General features: G+C 36.8%; 1 protein-coding gene across 7 annotated transcripts in view; it reads right to left on the bottom strand.

Moving 5' to 3' along the window:
• The window catches only part of KLHL29 (kelch like family member 29), a 445,820-nt gene that overhangs the window by 155,703 nt on the left and 271,802 nt on the right, over positions 1–18,315 (bottom strand). For all 7 annotated transcript variants that reach the window (XM_087947359.1, XM_026675543.2, XM_026675541.2 and 4 more), the window contains 2 exons: positions 7,307–7,448; positions 5,881–6,423 (listed from right to left, as the gene is read on the bottom strand). In XM_087947359.1, coding sequence (XP_087803485.1) covers positions 5,881–6,423; positions 7,307–7,448 — 685 coding nt within the window. The remainder of the gene's footprint in view (positions 1–5,880; positions 6,424–7,306; positions 7,449–18,315) is intronic.

Genomic DNA, 18,315 nt, shown 5'->3' with positions numbered 1-18,315 from the left:
TTTCTCCTATAATGCACTGCCTTGACCTCCTGCCCCTACAATTACTGACCGGATTTGCCCATTCAGAAAGGAGTAGTAGAACCATTGTAATATTGTGTCTCCCAACCTTTACAAACAGCCCCAGAAAGTAATATGGTCAAGAGCTGCCAAAAGTTGGATGAGGATGGTTGTGCTGTCTCCACCTGAATTCTGTCAGAGGTCATTCATGAGGATGACCAACATAATGCTATTCCATGCCCCTGTATATTTCATTCCATATACACTACCATCTTATTGTTTGTAAGTGATGCCCCACCATGTTTTCTTCAACCAACAGCAATGGATCTGAGAAGAAGATAAATTGACATCTCCTTCATGATTTCTGGTTGTACCTACTCCCTCCTCCTCAAGGGCTGCAAGGCTGACTGTAACTTGTATGCAATATCAGATTTCCTTCCTGACACTTTAACCAGCCAAGAGGACAAAGGTCAGGTCCACAGGTAGCAAAGCTAAAAACCTTGCCTACTTCTTCTGGATGCACAGGATCAAAAATATCATAGGATGCTACCTCTGACATCTCAGTGGACCTTGTCTATCCAGCTGCCAAAGTGACTGCAAGCAATCCATAAATGGACCAGCCAGTTAATCACAACTTGCCATCCAAACTATTTCTTGCAAGTAGGGTGTACACCTCTAAAATGGTGCAGTTGGTTGGCATTCCTCAGCTGCAATAAAGCAAATAAGTAATTTTGCTTTGCCGCCACGAAGTTGGCTTCAATCTGAGCTCATGCTCATATCTAATCATGCATGCTTCTTATTCTCCACCAACAATGCCCCTGGCATCTCTTTACCCTCTTGATCATCCAGAACTCTTCAGAGATTTGGCAGGAACAGACAGGATGCTCAGGAGCAATCTTCTCTAGTGCCATCTTTGCTTCTTATTCCAGAAGCTAACAAAGCATTCATCTGAACCGCTCTTTTGTTGGCAGCCTGTCAACTACCTACCATCACAGTTTGAGTTATTTAAATTAATTCCCACCTCTGGAGATTTTATGTAACACACACACACACACCGCAAAAATATAGTGAGCTAATAATGTAGCGAGAACCTGAAATTCACTGAGTCAGAAATGTGAACGTAGCCAGCTTGTTGTGCTTCAAGATATGAGGAATCAAATAAAACGTTTGTAATTGAAATGTTCTTGGGATTTAAAATGGGGATATGCATATAGGACTGGTTTGCAGGTAACATGGATACTGGAGAATCTGTTTAACTAGGGATTTTTAATTTAAGAAGTACATTTAAATTATTTCAATTGCTGAAATGGGTAAGAAGCAAAGAGATTCTAATCTCTGACTCTGTCTGCCAAGCTCTGGAGAGCCACCTGTGCTTTTTGTGCCCCCCCCTCTCTCTATTTTTATATTATTATTATTATTATTATTATTATTATTATTATTATTATTATTATTATTATTATTATTATTATTATTATTATTATTATTATTATTATTATAGTAGTAGTAGTAGTAGTAGTAGTAATCAATGGTTTACATGAATTAAACAATTATTGTGTCTAGCTGTCTCATGCATTGCTTTCCTTCCCATTTATGCAAAGATACGTGGATTTAGATCAATTCTTATTAAAAAAAGACAAGTGAATGTTGCCGTCTGCACTATTTATATTCAACAAATAAAGCTATTCTCATCATAGGGAGGATCCCATGTAGCTGAATACAGCTGAAACCTACTAGATGGAGCAACTGAAAACAAAAAAGAAGTACAAAGGAATACTCCTGCTCTGCTTTATTTGTATTGGTTTATTTGATAGATTCTCCATCTTTCCACATCAGTGAATATTCAGGGCAGCTAATAAAATTTAAAGAAAATCCCCAAAGTGTTAAAAACATTGCTAAAAGTTTACAATTACATAAGTAACAAAAATATTTAGCAACAGAGTTTCTAAGACACTCCAACTGTTGTAAATGTACACCGGTTATGAAACACCCAAATGGTGATAGTATAACAGTGGACACCACAACAGTCATAAAGGGAAGGATTGGTCATGAAGCTGCTTTTTTTTTTTTTTACATGGATGTAAATTTTTTTTTACATCTCTCAAATGGTTGCTAAACAAGGCAGTTAGCAAGCAAGGAGTACCTGTACACCACTCAACTCAGAGGGTTCTTGAAGAAAATTATGTATGTATCCAAAAGTTCTTCCATATAAACAACACAAACATACAATACATCCATTTTCTTTTCTAAATGATATTTTCATAGTTGGTAAAATGAAATGTGAATTTTCAGGGTCTTTTGGAGGAGAAATTTACAGGGTTACTGGGAATATACAGTGTATCCAGTCTTTAACCACTAGGTTCTAGTCTGTAGTTTTTCTCTTGGAAAAATTAGTTATTCTCAGAACATAAATGTAAGCTTCATTTGGGACAAATATTTAATGTAATGGGAAAGAACTGCGTTCCTAAGGATGATGCTCATCAAGGCAAAATAGAGAACCAGTCGAACGTATCTGAAGGAACCACCAGTTTAATTTTAGCAGTTCATGCAAGCGTTTGATTAATAATTTCGAAGCATACTGTCTGTGAACTAGTGCATTTCCTCATAGTTTTTATAAAATGCTTTAAGTAAGGTCTTTAAAATTATTCAGCTGATTAAACAATTCCTCAGAGCAGCCAATCAGTCTAATTTCAGTGGGAATTAAAATATAATTTTATCTAATGTTGTTATCTAATATTGGGATAAATTACACTTAAAATAGAGACACAAAATGGTAGAAACGTAAAAATCTATATGATACGCTATTTTGTGATTCTACATGCCCCAGTGACATTAAGCCCAATGTTATTTCTAGATTTCAGGCAACTGCAGAAAACAAGGAACACTGGGCTTAATTTTCCATGTAGTTAGTGATGGCAGAATTTTTGGGAGCATAAATATTAATTTAAGTCACTTGTAGCTGTTTTTATTTTACCCATAGCATTTTCTAATGTTGATGGTATGGAAATACTGAGCATGAATGAGAAAGAAGAATAGAAATAGTTTGCAAAAATTCCAATAACTGCATCAATAACATTGTAATTTCTTAATATATGTAACAGGAAAATATTGTTAAAATAATGTAGCAAGTCAAAACATTTAAACACTTATCTAAAAATACTCTACCCCATCACTACCAAGTATAAGCAACCAATTAAATATTCAACTGACATATTCTGATCATAAAGAATATTTAAAGCAAATCAGATGAAAACAAAAAGAACTTAATTTCCACTTTTCTATAGAAAAACATTGACCTATTGCAAATGGGATATCCAGTTAATTCTTTGTTTTGCACTGAAATTATTTGCAATGTATTTATTTGCAAATATTATATTATAAAATAGGAATGGCTTATGACAAAAATATTTGAGTGCATTCTAGTGGAGATCCTACAGGAATACAATTCATTTCCCAAATGAAACATAATTAGGAAAAATAAAATGTGCAATTTTAAATCAGTTTCCCACTTCTAGACTGGCAAGACACATTCTTCTATTTGAGGAATTGCAAACCAGTTATACTATATTGAAATAAACTGTCAAATGTAAAATAGGGAAGCTTGCTTTTCTATATCAGATGGGGTAATACTAACTGAAAGACTATGAAAAATGATGAAGAAACATCTCTAGCCAAATGTCCTTATCATGCATACTGGGATTCATCCAAAATAAGGGGGAAAAAATCTCTAAAAACTAGTGGAAGCGTTTTTGTTTGTATACTTAAACCATAACTGTCCCCTTTTGTTGAGAACATACAGCCAGCCTCATGCAAAGCTAAAATTAATCAGATTTGAAAAATGCAAAACATCTAAATGGGATATTAAATTACTCTCTTTATGAACGCAAGATAATTTATATTAAGGTTTTCATTCTAAACATGGCTTAAGTATAGAGCCCAGTTGTGAAATTGAAGATTTCTTCTTATTTAACTAGATTATAAATTTACTTGTTTGATGTTAGATCTGACAAGTACAATTATAGCTTCAAAGTACATGCTTTTAAGGAGGAAAGGAAATAAATCTTCCAATAAATAAATATATAAATTACTTTTGCTTTTCAGGCATTTGTATATGAATTCTTTAATCTCTCCTTACTATTAAATGAGGGGGAATAAATCAGATGGGGAGGACTATAAACTGGGAACCTAGTAAAATTTAATTCATGAGAAAACAGTTGCGTGCCCTACAAATTATGACCATAAAGCTAAGACTGTCATCTGTTAATGTGAATACTGGCTCCATTTCATTGCATGGGATGCACATCTTCCAGTTCGTCTTTGATTCTAGGTGTGAACTGCAAGAATAAAACATCTGTGTTAGACCTTCCTATCAAATGGGCTCATCTTATTTTGGTAAGCTTAGCCCAGGACACACAGGAGAGGAAAATTAGCTTAAAAGGGTTCTGGAACACGGATATTAAATCTTTGCATTTCTGTCAATTTTTTAAGAACCATCTCCAGAAAAAAAAATTGAATTATTCTGATGCTTTAGATTTCATGAATTATACATTAGCATTTGAATTTTGTCAGCAAGGCATTTTAATATTTGAAAGATCCTCTCTTATATTAACTGTTGAGATAGTTTTTCAACCTTATTAATTGTCCTGCTTTTTTTTTTACTAAGACAAAAATAATCTTTAAAATCTTTAGAAATACAAGGAAGAACAGTAATGGCAGTAAAGCCATTATTTTCATGTATCCATAAAAACCCTCAACATAAGGGTCTAAAATTTTAAGAATTAATTTAAATATCTGGCTCTTTATATTTTTAAAAGGAGAAATTACTTGTCTTTCACATTGTTAGACATATTATATATCTGTATATATCTATATCTACATACACACACACACACACACACAATGTTGTACACACACACACACACAATGATCTCACATATACATGAACATACACAACATGAACTCGGTTTCCATATCCAAATAGTGTGTTGGCACCTGTATATTTTTCCCCTTGACAGATTTAAAACTGGCCTACAGCTAGAATGTTGATCCATCTGGGACAGAGCAAAGGGTGACCATGCATACACACACAATTCAGAGCACACAGATCTGATTTGCTTTCGCCCATTTGCTGATTCCTTTCCCTCTTGATTTCCCAGGGTCAATCCAAACACGATTGGATGCACATCTAATTCTTTGCACCAGGGAACTTTCCCATCCTGCTGCTGTTGGGCTAACATCAGCTCGAAGAGCCTGATAGTTTTACATATATGCCATTTCAAATATGCCATGTAAAATAGCTCTTTGAGTGGCAAAACCCTATGGGATGTCTATATTATTTTTGTCAGGCTAATTAATCTATCCAGTACCCAGAGCTGATTGGAACATCAACCTAATTCTTCTAAATGTTAAAAGGAGAAAAATTCTGACACTTCACATGAAACAGCATAACTCGAAAAGCACAACAAAAGCAAGAAAGATGGTGGTGTGACTTATAAGAAAGGGCTTCTCAAGAGAAATAAAAGAAAATCCATGGCAAAGAGCAACAGCAGTCTCATGTGCTTTAATATATGAATCTCTACTTATTCGAGATACTTTGGAAAGTGTTATTCAGTACCAAAACAAGTACATTTTTCCCCTCTGTCTTCTTGGAAGAGCAAGTTTATCATCTTTAATTCATGAAAAGCTACCTCAGATACAAGGCAGGAGAACAGATGCCAAAGTGCTGGTGCAAGATTGTCAACACGATAGAGGCTTTAATTGGCAGGACTTCCTCTTCTTCCAGCTGCTGGCAGAAGTTCAATATTACTATCTTATTACCCTCCACAAAGTGGACATATCCTTGAAGGTACCGATTACCAAAAATATGAAGAGTTCGGGATGACTTACCTTTTGGATGCCATGGATCTGTAAACTCGTATTTCCCCACACCAACAGTCCGTAGCATCTGCACCCCATTTGTGTTGTCCTGATTGCCCGTCGGGTTAGGAGGAAGCTGAGGAGCAGCCTGCCCATTGGTGGCTGGAACACTATTAGGTAGGGCAGCTGAAGGCAAAGCAGGTGGTGGTGGAGGCAGGACAGGACAAGTCATGTGACCATTCCCTACTGCCCCATGGCCTGGGTGAGTCACCTGACCAACCCCAGTCATAGAAGACATAGTAATGGGTTGACTGTTTGTGTACAAAGGCTGGCTTTGCAGATTCACAACCATGTTACTGAGAGGCCGTGAAGGCTGCTGCGGAAGCTGGTAATGAGCTGGCATTAATGGAAGCTGGGGGGTAACATGTGGAGGGAGTGAGGGTGTGACTCCAATGACAGGGGCTTGGACGTTGACTGCTGGGCTGAAGGTCGGTGGCTGATTCATCCCATAAGAATGACTTATAAGAGTTGGTTGGCTACCTGCTGCAACTGTTGTAACCCATGGAGCTGTACCTGGAAAAAGGAAAGCTAGCAATAAGAACAATTTTTGCAAAAAGTCAAGTCCCCCCAAATAGCTCCCCCCGCAAATGTGATTCTGTTGAGTCTGTCCCCTTCTATCTTATAACAAGAGGGATGGACTGACACCAGTCCAAAATGGTAAGTGCAAAGCAGTAAATGCTATAATATGGCAGGAAAGTACCAGCATTTAAAAATCCTGATCAATGTGCAAGACAGTATGTTTACAGTTTTCTGTAATTTTCTGCTTCCCAAAAAATTAACCTCTTTCTCCAATGTGTTTTTGTGGCTCCCTGACAAACACTCAGTGTGTATAATAACCATGTTCCAGCCGCTACAAAGAGATTATAATTAGGCGCCTGGCAAAGCTGGATGTATCAGGAAGCTGGAAAATGTTTCAGGTGGCTCTGAACACAAAAAGAGACTTTATGTATGAAACATATCTAGATAACATCATAACCAAAGGACCTAAACCTAAACACCAGGGGGATTTTATTATTATTCTGGCACAGGATAAACAGACACAGAAAGGGCAGAAGAACTTTAACAAATTCACAGCATCTTAATACTTTCGTATTAGCCATGGCATAGAGCAGGGGTGTCCAACCTTGGCAACTTTAAGACTTGTGGACTTCAACTCCCAGAATTCCTCAGCCAGCTTTCTGGGAGTTGAAGTCCACAAGTCTTAAAGTTGCCAAGGTTGGACACCCCTGGCATAGGGTAACCTGAAGAGGTCTTTCTAACTAGAAAGCAAAGCCAACTGTGATATTTAAAAAGGGACTCACGATAAAGCCTTACTTAGAGTGGAATGGAAAGAGCATGTTGAATGTGCTTTGAACAATTTTCTCCAGCAGAATTGCAAATAAGGCTGAAAGTATACCTGGGTTTTCAGTCTCCCTCATTTGTTTCGATGGTGGCTCATCTGTATCCCATGGAGTAGACTGATTGATGGGTGTCTGCCCCCACCTTACACTGGTTGCTAATCCTTGTGGTTGATTATCCGTCTTGGAAATGGAAAGTGTCTGCCAGAGAATGAAAGAAAACACATTGAAATTAAACATATACACACAGAATTTTTATGGTTCTTTGCATGCTTTTGTATAAAGTTTTATATCGCATTTAACTAGGCCAACATTAGACAGAGCACAATGTAATTTTTATTGTCTGTAAAGTGTTATGATTAATCCAACAATTGTTACCTTAAAAGTGGCTGTGAAAAGAACATTTCCTCTCCCAATCTAATTACTTGCCTCGACAATCAATATGTATCATCATAGAGTTTCTACAATGTTACTATCAATGTACCGTATTTTCCAGACTATAAGCCGCTATTTTTTTTCCCACGCTTTGAACCCTGTGGCTTGTACAACAATGCGGCTTATCTATAGATTTTTCTTCGCTAACTGCCATCAGGGGCGCAAAAATGTGACAGACGCTACCAGTAGTTTTTGGCGCGCTCGACGGAAGCAGCACGACATGCATGAACGCAAAATATTTTTCACACCCTCATCATGGAAAGTACATGAAGAAAAGCATACGATGCAGCTTTTAAGTTGAAAGCAATCGATCTGTCTATCCAGGAAGGAAACAGAGGTGCTGCACATAAGCTTGGCGTTAATGAATCAATGGTGAGACGTTGGAGACGTCTGGCCTCATGCGAAGAGCATTCTTCTCTTTCTGTGTAGATATCTCATTTCACAATGTATATATCTGCGGCTTATAGTCTGGTGCGACTAATATATGTAAAAATATTTTTTCTTTTAAAATTTAATGGGTGCGGCTTATATTCCGATGCGCTCTATAGTCCGGAAAATACAGTACAATTCACCTCCAATACAATTTATTACTCATCATAGTTATTTGACATTACACAAATAAAAAGTTTAGCTATCCGGGTGACATAATTTCATGTTGGGATCTTCTCTTTATTGTCCCTATTCCAATAATGAAAAAGCATATGCCATTTTTGAAGAAATGGACTTAGAGAGGCCTTATTGCATAAGAATCTTTGAAATGTAACTAATAATACATGAAGACAATATAAATTGCACCACCTTCGTACTGGCTGTTTTTCTGGGTGTTAAAAGAAATGAGCAGAAAAGAGTAGGGTTCTGTAATGCAAGCTTTATATAAATATCTAAAGAAAAATAAATGTTTAATATGATAACTAAGGTGCTTCCCAGTTTCTCCTTATGTCTCTGCCAGAGAAGGGAATTAGGTTTTCAGTATTATATCCCTCCCTGCACAAATCTAACAACAACACAGACTTTCTTTATCACACATGGATACCTAGATAAATCCCAATAGAAAAAGAAGTTGTCCAAAATATGTGTGTTCTAATTTAAATGTGTTTGGGGAGAAAATATCATATTGCCTAGATGAAACAGAATATCCTCTGTCAGTGAAAACATTCTTTTATTTTGCCTCAAACATGGTTCACAATTCCTGGTTCTTAATAAGTAGGTTTATCTGTCGGAAGGCAAACACACTCCCAAACTAGTATTGATTCAGTCAGAAAGAAGCTACTGATTTTAATTTACAGTGCCTAATAATTATGAGGTACAATGCAGGAAATAAAAAATAGAGAAGAAAGAGCCCAATAAAAGTTCCTGATTATTTATTAAATGTTTAATGCTAAATGAAAAAAAAACAACTAATAACAGACTTGTTTTTATGTTAAACCCATTGTTGTTTTGGAATGCTACATTTTGGTGGTCCTGAAGATATAAATTATTGCTTTGGAAATTCAGAGCCACGGTAAAGGGAATGTTGTGTCTTTGGTAGAACACCGGAACATTTATTTTAGCTTTAATTATCTGATATGTTCGTTGGCCACTGTAAAAGAGATGGTCTTTCTAAAATGTTCTGTAGACATCACAGGAACTAATTGCATTATGGTGTACTTTGCTTTTTAGCTTTCATGTCACACGCTTATTTGGATTAAATAAGGAACACATGAAAGAGGTAAATTGCTTGAAACATACTTTCAGGTATGCGTTTCAAAAGGAAAGAAAAGAGAGGCCAAATGTCTACTTGCTTGAATAGACAACCTTTGAAAGGCTTTGTGGCTGTGATACTTCAAAAGCGTATACTTCAGGAAGAGACAGAAAGGACAGGTATTAAATATCAAGATGCCCAATGGCACCCAATGGCAATTATTTTGTTTATTTACTTATAATATCACTAAACCTGCCTTTCAGATGCACACCTTTCAGGAAAAAAAATATTTTAACAGTACACACATAACACATTCCCTTGAATCAGTCATAGAAAATAGAGAAAACTACATAATTTTTCAGACAAAAGAATAGGAAGAAATAAAAGAAACTGGTCTATTCTGAGAAGAGAGTTTTACCAGCGAGGGACATCACCAAGAAAGCCTCCAAACCTGAGCCCTTGAGAAAAAGGACTTATAAATTGAAATAAGGAACTGATTCACTTTTGATGGTAGGACCGAGACAATTTCCTCATGTGATGAATACAGTGGGTGCCCTGAGTTATATAATGTTAGCGTTCCAACTAACAAACTCCAACCCAATAAACTCAGAGACAAGCATTTTCTCAAAGTGCCATTTTATTAAAGTTGTCATATTGGCACATCTGGGAAAACCCGAATCTGAGAGTTCCTGATTTTCCATCCCCAAAGAAATTCAAAGATCCATCCCCTGAACCCACCAGTCCATCACATGGTCCAATCAAACCGTCGTCCAAACTGGAGGCATTCTTCTAGACACTCCTCTTCAGGCGCAAGGTAACATGTCCTTGACTTTCTGAGAAGAATGTTGTTGAGTCTAATCTTCTTCCCCTCTACTAAATCCCCACTCCCAAATTCCCAGGCACTAAATGTGGCAACCTTGAAGCTTCCTAGTAAAATATGGCTTCCAAGGCTGACATTATCGTTAATTTTAAAATAATAGAAAAGTCAGTAGATGACCTTGCTCCAATCTAATTAGGCTTGAAAGATAAGAATCAGAGTCTTAAATTGAGTCTGGATGCTAATTGATATATAATGTTAACATAATACATATCCTGACAGTATTTTGGTTGACATAATCTGCCAAATCTATCATTTCGAACTGCTTTCCAAAAGGAGCCCCATGTAACCTATTTTAATCACCTAGTTCAGAGATTATGTAGGTATGATGGTTATCTATTTGTTTACAAGCTGCTTTTCCATGGTAGCCATATTCAAAAGTATTTTAATAGATATATTTTAACAGACTTCACAATAATTCATTTGAAAACCTGTAATTGTCACACACCTATCAATAAGTACGGTAATCTTCTCAATACCAAGCATCAACTGGACACTAAAAACATGGGGAAGCAAGCTGAGAAAAAGAAAAGAATAAGCTGCTAAGCTACATGTTCTAAAGATTTTAAAGTTCAAATGTGGAAGAATATGGATGGAATGTAAGTAATGTTCACATGCAGCCAATGTAAAACATATATAAGTAATGCTAAACTTGCCACTTTCAATAAACATGAGGCATTTCCACAGTTATAATAGTAGATTATATTGATAGTGAAGAAAACATTTCTCTCAATAAATTACATTCATTCCACATCAAATATATAGGATGGAGAATATCTCAACAATTAAATAACCACGATGAGTCTCTCTTATCGTACAGGTAGTCCTCGACTTATGACCATAACTGAGCCCAAAATTTCCATTGCTAAGCAAGGCAGTTGTTAAATGAGTTTTGTTCCCTTTCATAACTTTTCTTGCCACAATTGTTAAATCACTGCAGTTAAGTCAGTAACATGTTTGTTAAGTAAATCTGGCTTCCCCATTGATTTTGCTTGTCATACACTGCACTTGTAGCAAAATAAATGAAAATCTTCTGAATAAAATGATCAAATTCTAACACTTTTTCAGTTTTTCAAACTAAAGGCATATGTACAAATAAAAAAAAACCTAAGCTCTACACAGATGTATAAATTCAGGGAACAAATACTGACAAGTTTCTTGCATTCCTCTGATGTTTTTACAGCTGTATTAAACTCATAATTGAAGAAATTTAATGAAAATGTTATGTAACAGCAAAACAGCTTCTTGTGCAAAGTGGAGTTTTCCTTTACTTCAGTTTATTTTTAGATTTTTGCTTTGCCATTTTCTATCCTTGATTGCAAATAAACACAAATACATACTTATCTCTCAAAGCTGTTCTATCACTCTAGTCTACAATACCCATGGCCAAAAAAATAAAAATAAAATAAAGGATGCTGCCTCTGAAAAGTTTAGAGCAGGGGTATCAAACTCGCAGCCCACAGACTGGATGTGTCACATGCAGGCCACGCCCATGCCCAGTTTAGCAAAAGCAAAAAAAAGTCACAATATGTCACATGATGACGCCAGTTTGACACCCCTGGTCTGAAGGAATGGAGGGTTACAGCACGAATTATTACACCATGTTAGTTGTTTGTAAATTGTATGATGTAAATTTAAAACATCTGTTTGTATCCCAAACATTGTGATATCATAGCCTCTAATGTCTTTGTGCTAAGCCAGTGGTATGATGGTTATTGTGGAAAACAGTGATGAAAAATGGAGCACTAGTTTCTTGCCACCTAATTTGGAGTTTATATTGTATAATCCCTGAATGGTCTTAATTTTTTCTCCCCATACAGTCCTTAATATGGGCCAAATAATCATATAAACAATTGAGAAGTTACCATTTCAAAGTGTTTCAAAGTGTTTTGTGCTTTAGAAACAAATCTTCTATCTTAGATGAAAACAACAGCTTTTTGTGACTTTATGGTTGAATGCTTTTGTTCATTGTTAGGCAAGGGCACAGCTAATGCCCATAAACATTGTTAGAGGCAGGTGTTTTCCAAATTGTGTCACAGATCTTTTAGTAGAATTCTGCCCATGAAAGGTGAATCACCATATGGTTTGTATGTAACGTGTCCTTGGAACAATTTGGTTAGTTCCTTCCTTTCATTGTCCAATGTACAAAAGTAACAATCTTTATGCACACACTTCTTCATGCTTAATAACCAATTACACTGAAAATTGTACCATCAAATAATTTCCCCTAGAATAGAATGTCTGTATTGAATAAAAAATACACAGAATGATGATTCATATAGAGTTCTTTTTGGAAAGGTCATTATATAAATTTCAGATTTTTTTTTTTACCAAGCCATCAATTTCTTACACTGTTACCCCTCATTAGTGAGATGGTATCTATCTATTTATGATCCCAATTGCTTAGCTATACCTAGATGATACTTTTAATTTCATTTTCCTTAGGAAATTTGCTTTTCACAAAGAATATGTTGATGGTATTGATAAAAAAAGACTTCAATCAGTTATCTGGTACAATTCTAATACTTTCTTAGACCCTAGCTAACACTTTTAACTCATCCCATCTAAGCCTCTAGAATATAGTAGTATAAAACTAGCCCAATTGAAATGCTTTGAGCAAAATGGAGAGAGAGGGAGGGAGGGAGGGAGGGAGGGAGGGAGGAAGGAAGGAAGGAAGGAGCACCATAAAGATAGATAGAATGAAAGGATCCACTGTCTGAAGGAGGCAGGTGCTTTAGAGTTACAATATGCTAGTTAGTTTATTCTTAGCATGGACTGTGCAAAAAAATCTGCTAGGATAGAAGCAGCTACTGAACAAGGCAACTAAAGTGAAAAAAAACCAATTACTTCTGCTTCAGAATAAAGACAAGGTGTTATCAAAACACTATTCTGGGGCTGTTTCAGCTATATTATCTAATGACAAATAGAGTTCTGCACTCAATTTGGGTTTACATATGAAAAAATATTTCAAGTGAAAGTTCTTTTTTTCTTTCTGAAGAAGTATCACTAGAGATAAGTTGAAAAACAAAATAGGAGCAATGCAGTAAGACTGCACCAATCTGCACAATGAAGTTTTCAAAACTATCAAGTAGCAATAGGGACATTTCTTCAGCTATGATTAATATATTAGGAAGCCTATATCTCTGAAAAGTTTAACAATGCTCCAACAGTATTGATGATGCATGCCAAAGCCATAGTTCCCTTTAGAAAAAGTTTGGAATGACTGACAGTCATAACAACAATTATTTTCATTATAAAATGATCAAGATCAGTGGATAGAGCATCAAAGATTATGGTCCTCATCATGTGAAAACTCATATCTTAATTCCTGCTCCTGAACTTTTTTCTTTTAATTTTTTTAAAAATGTTGTGCAACGATCAATGATGATGTTCGTCCTTGGTGTTAGAAGAGGACCTTGACATCTAACTGTCCACGGTGTGGGCTGTCTACGGTGTGTCCGCAGGTGGCTGATAAGGCCTATACAGGCACGGAATGTTCTGCCACATGTTGGGCAGACATGTGTGGGCACCATTGTTGCAGCATGTGCAGCTCTGGCTTTGCGGAGTGCTTGGTTCTTTTGTGCTGTAGTTGTGCAACAATCCATACACAATAAATGAAGCCTGTGTTCCTCAATTACCATTTTCAGTACTTTCAACAATTAATCTCATAGATAACTGTAATCCAGACTTTCCTAATTTGGATTCTTCAGATATATTGAGAATTCAATTTCCAGAAAGTATCTAGCCATTTGGGAGTTTACATTCCAACTTTCTACTTTTCCTTTTTTCCCCCTTTCTTTTACGAGAGAACATATCTGGAAGGCTGCTCTCCCATGTGCACTACAGGCCAAACCTAATGTATGTTTGTTCAGTTCAATAAATAATAATAAAGAAATTCAGAACCGTGCTTCCCTTCTACCTTTAAAATTGGGCTAACGGATTTGCCAGCATATGTAGTTACTCCTCCACATCAGGTTTCAAGTTGTGCAACATTGTTTCCTGAGGTTATCTCTGTTGTTTTGATTTGTCAGCTCTACAGCAAACAATGTATTATGTTTGCACCGTAAGAAATTTATAGATCAAATATACTAAATCAAACACATTCTTCTGTTTGCATTTGGACACTTTCATGGAAGAGGCACTTATAAATGTTTTCATCTGGTTTTGTGATCATATGTGATCATATCTTTATGTCCCAATATAAAACATGAATCAGTCAGAAATTCAATCCATTTGCTCGTAACCCCACAATTTTTAATATTTGGGAGATTCTACAGCCCTTCACATTACTTTACTGCAGTAATTTCTACAAGTTTTACAGTAGGATGGCTTTTCTTTCATAAAATCATTATGAATGCTTGATGAGTACAAGTAACACACATGGCTACTTCTTGGAAGAAGGTAGAAGGGCCCAGGGACACCGTCCTTGTAGACTCTCTGTAAAGATTGGTAGGTTCTATTTCAGCCTTCCTTCTTTCTACTCATTAAGCCCTCAAAGGGACAAGGATGCATAGCAATGAATAGCAGCCTATTTATACTTGCACAGATTTGTTATGACCTGCCGGTGGCTGACGCAGCTGGAAGCAGAGGTGGACAGTAGAGAGGAGGTTGGGGAGGAACCTGGGCCAGTCTTGTAGGCTGAAGAGGGCTTAGACGAGGGCTCTGCATCAGAGGCAGGGATGGAGCCAGGGCAGGCTGGCAGTCATCAGCTGCCTTCAGACTCAGACAGCAGGGAGGCGGGGGAGTTACTGGAACCGGTTCCCAGCCTGCGCACGCACAGGGCTACCGCAAGACAAAAACAATTGACAAAGCAGGGCCAACTCAGGAGTAAGGCCACACCTTGGAGATGATTGGCCCTTCCCATAGGACATAAAAGAGGAGCAAACGGGACGTGAGCTTTTTCAGGAAGCAATTAGTTCGTCTGGTCGATTCAAGCTTTGAAAAGTTCTGTTTGACTCTGTGTAAGTTTGGCCTTGCCCTGCGTTTGGCAATTAGTACTCTGGCAGCATTCCAAATGCAATAAAGTGGGTGCTTATAAACATTCCCCTGAAAGACTGTTTGCAGGCTGTGACTGAATGTAATTCACAGCCATAGAAATAAAAGAGGTTTTGCCAGGACTAAGACTGTGTTTTATACTTTGTAAGGAAGCCTAGGTCAGAACAAGATTATACTATAAATTGTTTGCCATCTTTACTTAGAATGGCTGTAAACTCTTTTTTAAATCTCTGTTTTAGATAGACAATTCTAGACTATATAAAAGAACACCACACACAAACACTCACCAAATTTACAACGCAGTATAAATCTGAATTACATTTAAAAGAAGAAAAACTGAAAGAAAAAGGAAATAACCCTGGAAAATTATATAAATCAAGTAATTCCCCCAAACTTTAACCAGTTTGCTCTAAAGTCTTCTTCCCTGTCATATTCAGAGACAAAATAAACAAAATCTATCAAATGCTGATGAATAATAAATCACACATCAACAATTCTATATAAATCTATCAAATATCTAAGGAAAACAAGGCACTGTATAATAATGTTTTGGGGCAGCGGCCCCTTGCCCAGTCTGCAAGTCTCAATGTGTTGATAAATTATTGAGGTTTTCATTGTCTGGACCAGGTGAAGCAAGCGGGTTGTTTTCAAATACTGTTAGGTCACAGTGCATCTTTTCATAACTGGAAGAGATGTCATGGGACTGTGTGATCTTTGTGGAAAGAAAGAAACAGTTGATCTTATCCTTTGGGACTGTTGTGTTATGATAATGCCAGATGCCTACTCTTGTAGGCTTTCTCTGACTTGGATGTTCAAGTTTTTTTAATTGAAGAATAACTTGAAACATGCTCTTGCGGATATTTTTACAAGGCCTTTCAGTACATGGTGCTTAATAAGATCTGTAGAATCACATGGGCCGGTGGGGGTGGTGGTGTCCTGATGCCATCTCACCACGGTTGCCAAGGCTGGGAGTCTTGTGTGCAGCTCCTGATTGCCCAGTCTTCATTTACAACCATGATGTGAAGCCCCATTAAAATTCTGGCAAACAGAACAACAAAACTGGGAGGGACCTTGGAGGTCTTCTAGTCTAATCCTCTACTCAAGCAAGCATCCCTTTTTTTTCATTTCAGACAAATGAAAAAAAATCTCTTCTTAAAAATCTTCAGTATTGGAGCACACGCAACTTCTTGAGGCAAATCATCGCACTCTGGCTTGTTCATTTAGGAATCATAAATATTTGCTTTAATGCTGCCAGATGCATGGATGCATTCCCTAGACATAGCTTGGATTCTTTTTCCTATGGAAAAAAAATTACATCATAGGACAATTCCACTGTAAAAATAGCTGGCAAATTGGTTATTTGGGTACATTAGGCTTTCACACTACCACTTTGGGCTGTTTTAATTCTGACATAATTTCTTCCAAATTTTTGCATTGATTCTATAAAACCTTTTATAGAGTTCTACTGGCAGTTTATTTAACTTATGCATTGGTTGCTTAGCTTAACGTCTCTTGATCTCTGAATGGCTTTCAATAGCGGTTGGACTAGAACAGGGGCAGGGAAACTTGGCTCTTTTATCACTTATGAACTTCAACTCCCAGAATTCGTGAGTGAGCCATAAAAGGTTCCCCATCCCTGGCCTACTGGTTTTTCAGTTGTGGGTTTTTCAGTTGTTTCGATTTTTGTCTTGAAAGGGACTGTTTAATATACAAATGTAGGATATATTTGTATATTAAACAGTCCCATTCAAGTCCTACATTTGTATATTAAACAGTCCCATTCAAGTCCTACATTTGTATATTAAACAGTCCCATTCAAGTCCTACATTTGTATATTAAACAGTCCCATTCAAGTCCTACATTTGTATATTAAACAGTCCCATTTAAGTCCTACATTTGTATATTAAACAGTCCCATTCAAGTCCTACATTTGTATATTAAACAGTCCCATTCAAGTCAAAAATTGATTTCCCCACAATTGAAAAACCAGTAGGCCAGGGATGGGGAACCTTTTATGGTTCACTCAGGAATTATGGGAGTTGAAGTCCGTAAGTGATAAAAGAGTCAAGTTTCCCTACCCCTGGACTAGAAGACCTCCAAGGTCCATTTCAACTCTGTTGTTCTGTTAAAATATGGCCGTGCAGGCGGTTACTGGTGCCAGCACATTCGACCCCAGTGCTTTCTGGGCTGCATTGGCTTTCAGGTGTAATTCAAGATGTAATTCACCTGTTAAGCCCTCATGGCTTAGGACTGGACTGTTTACAAGACTACAGTATCACTCAAGATATTTTTCTACCTGTCCTATTTGATCTGCAGAAAGAGCATGCACTGGGTACCTTCCGCTAGGTAGTATTGGTTGACAGGGCCTGAAAGGAGAGCCTTTTCTGTCATGGTACCTGCTTTTTGGAACATCATTTCTGCCAAAATTAGATTGCCCTAATGCCTGTTGGCCTTTCGTAAAGCCTTGAAAACTTGGCTTTCTGCTTGAGTCTGTGGCCCACCTCTTGGTTCTATGGATGCTAGGTTAGATAACGCTCACCTGCTTTGTGTTTTTATTTTTGCTTTCTATTATGTATTTTGTATTTTTATTTGTTTATTGTAAGTTGCCTAGAGTCATATAAAAGTGAGATGTGCAGCTATGTAATTTAGTAAATAATAAACAAACATACAAATATTCCATAAACTGACATTAATATATGAAAGAATATTTCCCCAATTTGGGTTGAATTGGTAACACGATTTTAAATGAATTATTGCTACCTAACAATGCATATGCTCTGCTTAGCTCCATCTCCAAAAATGGAATCTATCAAGACACCAATAAATATATATTTTTCATACATTACTCTAAGTCGGAAAGTTAAGCATCTATCAGAGTTGTAGAAAGGGATTTCTGATATGAGTGATCTAACAATGTTTGAATTAGAATTTGGGGTTTTATAACAAGTGGCCATCTTTGCTTTCTTTAAGATATACTCTCTCAAAAAATCACGTTACCCACCACTTTTAATCTAGGAACAGGCACAATTGACTCATCTGTGCTATCAGATAATGCCCCCAGTGGCTTCATATAGATGAAG

The sequence above is a fragment of the Notechis scutatus genome, chromosome 1 (assembly GCF_049901735.1).
Source record: "Notechis scutatus isolate UNSWTSFEM ecotype Mainland chromosome 1, rNotScu1.2, whole genome shotgun sequence".
Lineage (NCBI taxonomy): Eukaryota > Metazoa > Chordata > Lepidosauria > Squamata > Elapidae > Notechis > Notechis scutatus.
The sequence above is the reverse complement of the archived record's forward strand: the minus strand, read 5'-3'. Positions and strand labels throughout refer to the sequence as shown.